Raw genomic sequence first — 13791 nt, forward strand, 5'->3', positions numbered from 1 at the left:
CTTTTAGATTTGAGATCAAAGTTGAGATCTGTATTTATAGAACTACCTTCTTTCCGCACCTCCATAGAGCAATCCAAATGTATGTTTATTTCGAAATGGAACGAAAAGTTTATATTTACTCAATATCTACAAAGTCGTGAAGTCGCACAAGGAATTTGGACCCGCGTTAAGTCGATGTGAACTTAACTGAGGTTCATCCCGATTATGATACGTGGCCTGTCAGCACTACAGCACTCGTGGTTCCCCCTCCCCCATTAGACGTTATATAGCAGGAATACTGTTCAACCAAATCACTCACTCACAAAGAATAACAGACGCAGTGAAACACACAACATTTTATTTTCAAATAAAACGAACAAAATAGATGTATCACAGACTCTGGTGACTACACGGACACATGTTTAAACGTAACAACAATACTTTGGTTGAAACTTTGATTAACAGATCAACATTACCAAAGAGAGAAGACAAAAATAAATCATTTTACTCTTTTGTCTCGTGCCATTCTTATGACGCCTTAAAGCTAATCAAAAGAAGTAGAAAAAGCCTTGACAGCAAAAGGAAGTAACTCTTCCTGCTTCTTTATGTGAGCGCTTTGTTTCCAGATGCATTATAGATTAACTTTATTCATGGTCATTATTTCAACATGTCAACTTGCAATTTTAACAATTGGACATCAATCTCAACAACTATTTATTTGCGGCCTTAGTTGATATGTACAATATTACTTTATCTTTGAATGATATAATTCTTTTTGCACTTAAAAAAATGAACAAGTCTTGATATATTTCAAATACAACATATTGTAAAGAAAGTATGAAAGTTTTGTCGAGGTCATTATTCTGGTACATATTTGTACGGACACACCTATTTCTGATATGTATTATCCTGCTTTCGAAAGAACCACTCTTCCTCATGTATTTAAAGTTAAGTATTCATATATGTTAAATAACCCCAAATACCGTTAGATATGCGGACATTATGTGGCTAATGTGTGTAATAAAACATGTGATTACTACTATTAGGTGTCTACGAATTATGGACATCCTTGGCCTCTGATTGAACTCAGTATGGGGTATAGTTTAAATCTTCATTTATATCGACATGTAAGGAAATTTTTTACGGGTTGTACGCCGCTTATTCCAACAATATCGCGGGGACAGCAGAAATGGGCCTCTGTACAAACGCGGGGAATCGAACCAGGGCTTTCGAACGTTTTGACCACAAGAACGTTCGAATCGAAAATGCATCGAGGTATGTGTAGTCATGGACGAGCGCCATCTAATTCTGTCAGAGCCTCAAAATTACATCGGCATAAACAACGTAGAAAGTTAACGAGTTTTCACTGTATATTTTACAGTTCGAACACCAGGAGGATGGATGAGGAGGATGGGTGAGGGCCCTTGTTGGACCACTGAAAATGTAATATAGTCCAACTGCGGAAAACTTTCAAATAATGGAACGAAAGATATGTTCAAATTGCCGACAACTAGCTTTTTTGTACAGTTTTTGAATTTTTGTATGGTCATATATACATCTATGGAGAAAATGCGTGAATAAAGCAGATTTCAAGAACTTCAAAAAATAATGTAAGTATGAACAAGTCTGTAACCCAAGATATATAATACAAAAATATTTGAAATTCGTCTCATGAAAACCTAAAAAATTAACAGCACATTTTTTTATCATCTATGCATCTAACGTGCAATTGTTGAATGTTTAGTTCTCGACATTCAAATGAACATATCTGATAACTGTCGTAACATGTTTAAAAGGTTTCGCTCTTGTGGGCCAAAAACAGGACCACGTCCTATCTTGTCCTTTCTTATGATCTTTTCAGCAGCTCCACATTAAATTACAAATGGTGTGTGTGTGGTCACTGAATCAACCTCGTGCCCCTTCCTCTTTTGAGCGAGTCCTATTTATACACTCACGCGCACATATACATGAACATGCACCTCACGCGCGCACATATGCACCTTTGTATATATACATACAGATACTGACAAAACCTAAGCATAATCTTAAAGTTACCAATTTGATCAATTAATCTAATCGAAGTTGTGATCTTAACACATCTATACATATTAAGACAAAATGGAAGTGTTTAATTAATAACAAATATACTATAACGCAGTTTTATACGCAGACTTAAATCAACGACAACAAGTATTTCTATATTCACTGGTATGATTGCAGTGATTTACTGCAAAGAATGTAAGTGTTTCATGATTACAACATTACAAATTCATACAATCTTATAAACATTATAATTTTATGAAGTTATATGAATCTTATGTACAGTTTTGACATTTCTACACGGGAACATACTCGACCTGATAAATTGAAAATGTTTACAGCATTGACACTTACCCACCCACATTCCTATTTAAAACAACATTTAACACCTGCGGCATTATATATACTTATTATGAATGCAGAAAGTGAACACCATCACGAGAAGGTTATTAGTAAGGACTGGAAAAAGCCTGTAGATAAGGTTGCCCTCTGATAAAATACGTCATGTTGGGTCACAAGCAAACTCGATGTACATTTGACATCAGTGCTCCCCCCACCAGAGTCGGGAAGACTTTCTTTAGACATCTATCAACATTCCAAACTATTCTGACTTTTGCGTTTGCTGAGCCTGCATTTCATATACAAGAATACTACTGCAAATCACCCACATAATGTTCATGTACTTTCAATTTACACAACTTAAAAAAAGTAAGGATAAGATTTATAGGTGAACTACTTCTTTATTACAATTGAGAGCGACGTTTCGGTGTAGGTTCTAACACCGAAACGTCGCTCCTAATTGTAATAAGGAATTTGTTCGTCCATTAATCTTATCCTTACTTAGTACTCCAACTTCTAAATGCCTCTCAAAGAAACTTTAAAATACATGAAATATTCGTTCATATTATTGGCTTGTGTCATTATTGAATGATTGTTGTACTGATTAAGCACCATTCGTTAGGAGATTGATCGTTATTGTATTCTAATAATACTGAACCCGTATTAAGAGAAAAAAAACTATGTATGACATACATCTACACACACCTGATTATATGTATTTCAGGCACCAACCATATTACAAAAGAAACATTGCAGCTAAATGCATAGTGAGAAGGCCATGTTAACATTGCAGTTAAGTACTATGCAACACGTCAGCAATTAAACTACATGTACTTAGTGAATTAAAAATATTAATATATTCCGTTCTTAATATAGTCATAGAAAATACTCGTGGAACACTAAAATAAGATCAAATATCGATAAGTTTTGAGCATATGCATATTCATATTTTTTTTCAAGGCCAGTGTGTTATTTACATGGTACATTTAAATTGACTATTGTGATAAGGTCTCAATAACAGTTACAATCGACCTACAAACATCAATGTATCATGTACATGAAATACGCTATTTTGAAACCATGTTGTCACCTTTTTTCTCAAACTGTAAAAGTTTACAATGGATATTACCTCACACACATTATCAAAACGTGCCTGAGTGTACTTGCCAAGCTCATTTCACAAAAAAGAACCTAAGCTTCATATGTCTGACTAAATGGATTAATACACACATGTACAGTCAAACGGTTGTGAAGAATATGTTCAAAACGTTTTTTCTGTGAAATGAAGACACCAATTTATTCCTAATTAATCACACATTACGGTATACAGTATTCGGTAACTTTAATGGACATGTTCAAAAGTATGATTATATGTACAGACATGAAATTCGTTTCAGAGATAGCATTGTGATGGCACAGCCAACGTCTACAGAAATCGTGTTTTTGTGAGATGACTATCAACCCCATGTCATTTAGAAAGTGGTCAAATGTAAAAAATGTTATATTTGGAATAACACCTTTTTTGTAAAGTACAGATTCTCGTACCTCTTTTGGATTGAGTCCCATCCGGGATTCGAACCCACACCAGAGATGACTATCGTCCACTCAGACTAGTGTGATGAAGAGGTAGAACCACACATTAGCAGAACTAGATGTATGTCTTCCCAAAGCATCTCTGCAATCTCTGGTAACCGAAACCAAATATCCTCTACATCTAGCTGTGAAACTGTGCTATCGAAACAATAATCATGGACAACATGTTGCCGTCTCTCAGTGTGGAAAAATGTACAAGCTTCTTGGGCAATGATGTCCACATCCTACACTTAATCAATCTTGACGTCAACCAATAGTGCAGTTCATTATCTTTAACATCAAGATGCATTGTTCGTCACAGTGAATGTCTTTCTCTCCCCAAAAATGGTTTCGGAATACCTCGCCTGTGCATATATCAAGAATTAAATATCCTTCCTCGGATAGAAAGCTGGTCTTGTGTATGCTCTGACATGGTATGCCGTGAACAACCTCTCTTCCAGGGATCATTCTGTGATTCGACACAGCGTTCAACCACGACCGCAATCATCCAATGATCATTCCCGTCCGATGATAATTTTGCACGAATAGACCCTGCGATCAACCACGACCAACCGCAATTCATCCCTCCATACCTGCAAGATCATCCGGATTGCAGGATTCAGAAACATGTTATATACATTATCATAGAAATTTTTCCACAATATCAACTGATCTTACGCTTATCCCAGGGTTCATCCGTATCCGCTCCTAAGCCGAAGACTGTACCTCAAGCTAATGTGTCAACACGCTCTGCGTCGTCGTCATCACTTAGACAGCATTTACGGTACATCACCCTGGAACAGCCGGCGAGTTGTCAATCATCAGAGGAACTACTCTTTGTCCTCAGGGAAATTTTAGTGTGTATTGTACCGTTCGAGCACGTTGCTCTTGATTCCAACTCATAGTCGGACCCCAACAACTTCCTGCCAAGACATGAATGTGTATACGACTCCTTACACACATATGTCCGACATGCTGTCTGCATGCTCTTCCTAAAGTTTCTGGACATGAAGCCATATATAATGGGATTCAAACACGATTGTATGTACGGAAGGCAGTCCAACACAATCTGTAAAAGAGAAGTTTGAAATCATTAGAGACATTTACAACCTATTCAAAATCATATTTTTTATTATTGGTTATACAACATTATTAAAAGTTGACCCTAATAATAGTGAGTGGTGAGTTTGGTTTAACGCCGCTTTGAACAGTATTCCAGTATCACGACGTGTCAACTTAATGTGGAGACCGAGTTGATGCAAGTCTCAGACGTTTACCACTTTGTTGAAACCCATCAACAGAGGTATGGTGCTGACAAACCGAGAAACATACTCAGGGTGAACCTGGATACGAACCCACAATCACAGGTTTCTGGCGTGCCCAAGGGACGCAACTCTGCACAGCGAATTGCGGCGCCTTAAACGACTCGGCCATCCGTGCCCAGTTATGGTAAAGTAACTACGAAGTCCTGGATCACGAGATGAGGGATGATGATATCAGCAGCATATCTGACTGTTGAGTAACATCATGTAATTAATAACGTATTTACGTCCTTGTCAATTTCAATTTACACATATGGATATTTATAACGAGCATATAAGAAACACATGAACGCAGCATCAATTTATCTGCAGAATGTCATTGCTCGATTTAAACAGAAACGGTTCGACCTAGACTGACGTGGCATCAATTTATCTGCAGAGTGTCGTTGCCTGCTTTGGCTCGGTGACTTGGTTGATTGCTTGTCATTGGGCGATTATTTACAACATATCGTAATATGGCTGGAATAATGCCGTTCGTGGCGTTACATATACAAACATGAGTGAGTGAGTATGGTTTTACGCCGCTTTTAGCAATATTTGAATATTTCAGTTATACATGTAGCATGATGTGTCGGGTTAATGTGACAGGAAATGCCGATGATCCAAGACTTTGTCAAATGACATTGAACAGAATATTAATTATGTATTATTTTTTGTACGGTACATTTTTCAAATTCCAGATAAAGTATTCATCTTTGGTGACTTGACTGCAGATATGTTCAAGCTGATATATTCATCGATCTAATCAATTTGCAGGAATGTTTTATTGCTTTTTCATTTTCAATAGGGTGATCTGGTAGCCAGGTAGAGAGTGGTTTGCATGTGAAGCCGATTTATTGTGCCTACCACATCGTTCCCCGCAGTGAAATGCTGTAATATTGATTATATATTCATGTTAAACTGCGGCATGGTATCTCAGTGGACTAGCACTATAAATCGGCATCAGTCCGAACTAGTATAAGTAGACACACACACACGCACACGCACACGCACACGCACACGCACACACACACGCACACACACACACGCACACACACGCAAACACAAAGAAACACACACACACACAAACAAACACTCATACACACACATACATGCATGTGGCTATGTAAGTGCACTAACTTTGGACGCGACCTATTTCACCTCACACATTTTAAGTTGAAATACTTCATTTTATGGGACGTCAATAACACCTTTTGTGTATATCTCTATAGTATGTGTAACAACACACATTCACACACACACACACGTGTTAGACAACCAGCTACACTGTAGACAAACGGCGAGGGCGGAATTACAATCTTGATCTTATGTGAATGCCACAGTGTGCCGGGGGATAAACAAATATTTGGCGATGCTACGCATGCATTTGTAACTTGTACAGCATATCAGGTAGACTAGTGAGTGAGTGGGAGGGGGTTTACGCCGTTGTTAGTAATATTTTATCACAGCGGACACCGGAAATTATATCAATGTGGGGAATTGAACCAGGGTTTTCGATGTGACGAGACTGTAAACACTTAGCTCCCACATCGCCCCTTCATAAAAAATAGAATTGTATTTTAACTTGACGTACCGGAATGGAAAGGAGCAGAATGGAACATAATGAAAGGAAACGAATAGTATTACAAAAAACGTCTGTGCACGAATAGTCCATTACTTGAATTTAACAAGGACTTTGAAAATATAGGCTTATGGTATTTTAATTTGAAGATGCGAAATATGACTTTCGCTGTATCCAGGTTAGTTTGTTTTGTTTTTTAAATTAGTATTATATGTTTATGTTTCAGCAGATAATCTGGTATCGAGGTTCAATATTCCACTGTTCTCGGGAGACATGTGCCTCATAGAGTTCTCAAACAAACACAGGCCTCCCTTGGGTTTCCAAACTCGACACTCTTTAGAGAAATAGTTACTGTTGGTTTGGTAGTATTGGTGGCTTTAAAAATCTTAAGATCCTTAAATTTTCTCGACAGGTATAACAAAAATGCATGAATGTTCACGTATTACAATGTAAATGTGACAGTTATTATGTATCAGATGATGTTACATATTTCGAAGTTTAAATAAATCCTTATAAATCCTAAACGTTTAGACCTGTATGAATGTTGTCAGTCACCAGAGCATAGACTTAACCTCCGCGTGATCAAGGTTATCCAGGCACAGTCATCTGAACACAAGATTACGTCCACATTCTACATAGCAAAGAAAGGTCAGCATTTATATCTCTGGCAGACAACCCATTTGGTTTAATATGGACATTCGTGTTGTTCACGTGGGTATACTTGCTCCCTATTCTCAGCTGGTGCGCATGTCTTAATGACGTCATGACAGAGATAACAAACAGCGCCACCTGGTGTTCATTAATCGAGTTAGGATCAAAGTGAGTAGCCTTATTTCGCACATATTAGCTGTATTCTAGGTTTCTAGGTGGGCCTAGACTCGACCGGTCTGGGCCTCAGCTGTGACCCGAGTGTTGTATGAACAGGGTGTATAAAGGTGCCGACTGAAGACATTAAATTACATTCAAATCATTTCTAGCAGTCTTCACTTGTGCGGGGAGGCCGTTACTGATTGATCTGTGGAACAATACGAGTCCCCCCCCCCCCCCCCCCCCCCCCTAATTCCGGACAACACTGTACTCAGTGAGTTACGAGGAATTCACGCATAGACACTTGCTTGGAGTAGTTCTAAAATTACCAGAAATTGTTCATAAGTAACTATAACAATTATGCTGTTCATACACTGCATATACATGTAACAAAACATCACATCTTTATGATATAATGCTTGAGAAATACGTATACTTGTTCACGTACATAAAAAAGACCGCCAAGGCTAGAGAATAAGTCTCAGCTATCTGTAGAAAAAGATTTCGTTGAGCGTAAAAGGCAAAATTGCGGTGAAAATTATATGAATGGATCATTTTATACCTGACACACGAGCCGACTGAAATGGGGATCCGGTGGCCACAATGATGGATGATAAACTGGTCGGAGACTTTTAGATAAGTAATATAACAATATTATTGCTACGGTGTCAGTGTATTCTCTCACGAACGAAACGACGCTTTCGTGAGTGAGGGGGTTTGAGTGATTGAATGGGTGTTTGAGTGAGTGAGTGAGCGAGGGGGTGAGGGAAGGGAGTGGGGGTGCTCCTCGTTTTAAGTTACTTAATATTTGTTGATCATGGTAACAAGAATGCGAAAGAACATGTGCTTATAAATACTAACATAAATAACTACATAACTAAAGAACATATAACGTATTGAGGGTTTTCAACTAAAACTTCAATCCGTCATAGCCATTTACTACCCAATATGACTCGCAATTGGTCATGTCTGACAGTACGTGTACATGAAACTATACAGTCATGTTTAAACTAGTTGATTATTATGTACCCTATATCAAACATAACAATCAAATTTATCATTTTTCTGGACAATAACCAAATAGTGTTGCACCCTTTGAACGCCCATTTACGCACTGATTGTGGAATATTAATATTACCTTGGGGTGTCTAACAGTATAATTCGCTAACAACATACATTGGAGAATGTATGTAGTCTATGGAGACAGTGCAATAAGGAAACGAAGTGCGTCATTATCCGTCCGTATACCCAACCCGCTCAACCTAAATCCAAGAATAGGATTCTGTTGAGCGAACACGCATGTTTTTGACACAAGAGCGTCTACACATTTCAAACATTGTCAATAAATAAAAGGTCTGAAATAATGGGAGTTAAAGATGCTATAGCAGTTGCATACATGTTTCTCGGATGAGGAAAGGTTGTTTATATGAACAATTCCCTAACATTTCTGTATTCTGTTCTGTATGAACTTATGCCCAGCTAATGGGCGTCAGACTTCCTGCCTGGAGATAATTACTTCTAAATATAATGTGTACAAATTGCAGTTATCTATTGTTCTGATCGAGTGAGTGAGTTGGGTGTAACGCTGCTTTGAACAGTATTCCACTTATATCACGACGTATCAGCTTGATGTGGGAGGAAAGTCCGAAGTGATGAAGAACTCAGACCTTTACCACTTTGGTGAAACTCTCGAGCACGGCTATGGTGCTGACAAACCTGGAAACATAATCGAGGCGAACCGGGATTCGAACCCATTAATTGTACAGCAAATTGTGGTGTCTTAGACGACCGGTCCACCCGTGCCCCCTGAGATCAAGTGACATAGATTTTACATGGAAGTAAATGAATGATCGATTGTCTATTTTGTCATTCTATTCTTGAACAACTTATTGCATCCTTCAAGAACTGAGACATACAAATCTTTAAGTGTACATGTTTACATGTCACAAGACATCGGTGACGGTTATAAATAAATAAAACTGACCGAATGTATGTATTCTCAGGGATTATAGTCCAAACTAACGTCACCAAACGTACTCGTCCCTCTGTGTAATATAGCTTAATGCATTATAAAGCTTTGAAATGTTATCTAATTGTCGGCGTGTTTGCTGTAGCATGGACATAATATTGTGCCGAACCCATGCCCTAAAGCGTGCTCAAAGCGCTACATCATGACCCCGGTCCAGGGATCAGGGTGCAGTCGATGTCATTCTTAGCTCCTTGGGGAAAACTTCGAAGGGACGCGACTATTCACGCCGAATTGGGTTGTCTTTGACCGCTGGTCAATCCGTACCCTAGGAAGTTAGTGGACGAGTCGTGTTAAACGCTGCTCTACCATAGGTTCAGTTATATCGCGTCATTAGAGCGTGAAGTTCACTGTTACACGGGACATTGACGTTGTCAGGTGGTGAAACTGACGGAAATGTTTGTTTGTTGATTGTTTAACGCCGCACTCAGCAATATTCATACTATATGACGGCGGTCTGTAAATAATCGAGTCTAGACCAGACAATTCAGTGATTGACATCATGTGCATCGTTCTATGCAATTGGGATACGATTATATGCATCAACAAAGTCAGCGAGCCTGGCCACCCTAGGAGAATGGCGGTGAAACGTTTGTTTTGTTGTTTGCTTTTACTTAAATTCAGCAAATATTCCATCAATAACCCGGCGGCCAGTAAATAATAGTAACTGGAATAGACAAACTAGTGATTGAGATAATGAGCAACGCCCCACGCGGCGGGGTACGATTACAGGCTATCAAACATGTCATCGAACCTGATTAACATATAAGTTACAACACATTTAAATCCGGATTCCCCAGAGCGGATGTGTTATATAAAAAAAATGGGATTTGAACCCGCGATCGGGGAATCCTGGCATGGCTAAGGGGCACAACTCTGCATGACGAATTGCGTAACCTTAAACAGCTTGGTCCTTTTCGGCTGAAGCGTTTTATGTAATACCTGTCGTCTTCTTTATTATTCAAGACCGACGTCACTTCAACATGTCATGTACAGTCGAACCTCGCTTATCCGGACACTTGCGTTTTCTAAATTATTCGAATCTCTTGTCAACTGATAACAGTTATCTCCCCTACCCAAATTCTACGGGGGGCCAAACCCTCTATGTTATCGAGTATTATGCGCGGCAGTAATAACAACTCCATCGTATCCCTTCGGCGAATTCCAGTGAATAAACAAGGGATAACAAAGGTTGACAATACAAATGTGAAATTTGCGATAAAACATCACAAGGCATGATGTGTTTATCACTGATAAACTGTATTAGGTGTCGGTAACAACTTACATACATGTCATGTATAAATGTAAACCAAGATCTCTATCACATGAAACGTGAACCGGGAGAAACAAGTTCAAATACATTTATTTCAGTTAACACGTACGCATGATCGCCGAGATAGACCGATAGAGGAGCACAAAGCCGCTACTCTTCTTTGATTAAGTTTCACCGACAATTATCTATTTTATCTCTATTCAGAAGCAGTTTCAGCGCCCTCCCCGGTCTCATTGACTCCTTAATAAATTACAGCTAACTATTTCTCAAAGATGAATGAAAAATAAACTAAGATGGATTTATTGTCGTTCAAATGTCATTGCATGTAAAAATGTCAGCTTCCTAATATAGTTTCTGTGCATCTATTGAGGCGTTTAATAAAACCGCAATTATCTTTGCTTCAAAGAGATTGAAACTACAGTGTTGCATCCAATGATTAATTTAAAATGTTTAGTTAAGAAATATGAATGATGTTTTGGTGCGTTCTTGAATATTATTTTGTTTAAATGTAACATTGACTGTTATAAAACTGAACAACCTTGACATTTTATGTAGGAATTAGTACGGTGCCTATTTGCGTGTGTACGTAAATAATACTTAGTCATAGCAATATGACAGACGTGGGTCTAGCTTTTAAGTCGCTTTCAACAGGCGTGTTAGCCTCATAAAAGTGGGATTGTCCAAATTGTGCATGTGTGAAAAATCATAATTGATGTTTCTGGGAGACGAAACAAGGACAAGACGACCATGACAACTTAACGATTCAGCTTGGAGTTGCGCATCTTGTGCCTGTCCTGCCAATCAGATATGAACCTATCACCAATATCTTTTCCAAGTTCGAGTGAATGAGCCAGAATTGCAAATATTCAATATTTGAGCAAGGTTTCATTAACAACCTGATTGATGTGTCAGCAGTTATTTTTCGCATCCTTTATTAAGTTCTATCTGTGACGGGTAGGGCGGCAAGTTGTCATTTTTAACAGTGTACGGTGGCGAAGGACTTTGTGTTTCCTTGCTACTTTACAACATCAGTTTCTCGTGGTCTTGCCTTGCTTCCAAAACGTAGCCACGCGATTCAATGCATTTTACAAGAGAGCTGCGACCAGGTTCTGAAACGATCACCACGTTATGACCATCGCAAGAAGGTGGTGAAGGTCGGACTGCTGCTAAGACGGTTTTGTTGTATGGAGGTGTGTGCGAGTGAGTTGGGTTTAACGCTACTTTGAACAGTTTTTCAGTCATATCACGGCGTGTCAGCTTCATATGGGAGGAAAGTCCTGAGTAATGCAAGTCTTAGACGTACACCACGAATATATTTCTTACAAACCTAGAAGCATAATCGCGGCGAATCTGGTATTCGAACCTGCGATCAGAGGTTCCTGGAACGCCTTAGGACGCAACTCTTCACAGCCAATTGCGGTGGCTTAGATAACTGTGTCCCCCTTTGTTATCAAGTATACCAGTAATGAAGATGAACCGGGAATCGAATTATTAGGAGATAAACATTGTTACTGTGTTTTTCAATGTACAGCATGTAGGTGACATATAGATTTACCCGCCTTAATGTAACCATTCTGTCATTACCTCTTCAGGTTTGAGCGAATATATCAAGTGGCTACGGTTGAGTGCAGCGTCTTGAGTGTCTACATTCCACGTCACGAAAATGATGTCACACAGCTCATTGTGACGCACAGCCGGATACAGTAAGCGAATTTTAAGCGCTCTGGTGTACAGAAAACCTTCTAGGAATTAGTAATATGACAATGTTGACGATGTTCTTACAGAATATTGTATATCTGTGAAATGGAATATTAATATAACTTCATGATATTTACTCACAGTATAGCACTTCATCACAATCACATTAATCACAGAACGGTGTGCTCACAACAACAGGCACTTCAATCACCATGACAACGCAAATATAGAGACATGTGTGAGTGTAAACAAACCCCTAGACCAGGTTCATGACAGCAGAGGTCAGGGAAAGGGTATCTGCCACGACGTCCACCCACTGGCATGGCCATTAGCGCAGTGACCGATGGAACTGCCACGCCATACCCCGCAGGATAACATCAGATAATAAAATTAAATTTTCATCTCAAGCGCAATAAATCAACAAGTCAGCAGGAAATTTAATTACAGCTTGAAGCCAATAGCAAGCTTTCCCCCGATCAATGGTGCTCAATATTGACATTTAACAAAGCATTCGAGACAGGTCATGGCTGCCACTGTATGTAAGAGACGCGTGGTTATGCGCAAACAAGCTTCGTGTACCATTCCTAGGCTTGAGGTCAACCTTGTAACAGAGATGGCGAGCAAGGGTTCATCAACAAATAAGAGCATTGGTATTTGTACTCAGATAAATAAGAGGTAGATATGCAGTGTCAGACTGTTTTTCACACCGTCATCACATGTAACTGAGAATCTTGTTTAACAGTAAAGTAAATTGTTACAATATTCCAGCTAATGCGAGGGTTGCGAACACAGTGATGATTAGTATGATCAAGGCCCCACGCCACGGGGGCATGATGACACACAAACAGTTTAGTCACACATTCATTAGGTTGCCCCTGTAGGGCTTATACGGCAGGAAGGTTCGACAACAAATGTCGTAGTGGCCGACCAAAGGTAGTACATGCATGTGGCTGGTGGCTCTAACCTGGGCCTCGTTCCACAAAGCAATCGTAGTACCTCGACTGTTGTTGTTTATGTTTGAGACTCGTACTTACGATAGTACGATAGTTGTTGCACTTTGCGGAACGAGACCCGGACTATAAATCAATACAAATGTATACTGTCGTATCCCGACGGCGTTGGCAGGCAGTAATACTACAAATATTATAATAATAATAATAATAATAATAATAAA

General features: G+C 39.0%; 1 protein-coding gene across 1 annotated transcript in view; it reads right to left on the bottom strand.

Annotated features, from left to right (window-relative positions):
* Positions 1-323: 323 nt before the first annotated feature.
* LOC124142033 (QRFP-like peptide receptor) overlaps positions 324-13791 on the bottom strand; it is a 95486-nt gene continuing 82018 nt past the window's right edge. The window contains exon 6 of the mRNA XM_046510280.2: positions 324-4999. Within this exon, the coding sequence (XP_046366236.2) occupies positions 4745-4999 (255 nt within the window). The 3' untranslated portion in view covers positions 324-4744. The remainder of the gene's footprint in view (positions 5000-13791) is intronic.

The sequence above is a fragment of the Haliotis rufescens genome, unplaced genomic scaffold, assembly GCF_023055435.1.
Source record: "Haliotis rufescens isolate VD_foot unplaced genomic scaffold, xgHalRufe1.0.p SCAF_2, whole genome shotgun sequence".
NCBI classification, from domain to species: domain Eukaryota; kingdom Metazoa; phylum Mollusca; class Gastropoda; order Lepetellida; family Haliotidae; genus Haliotis; species Haliotis rufescens.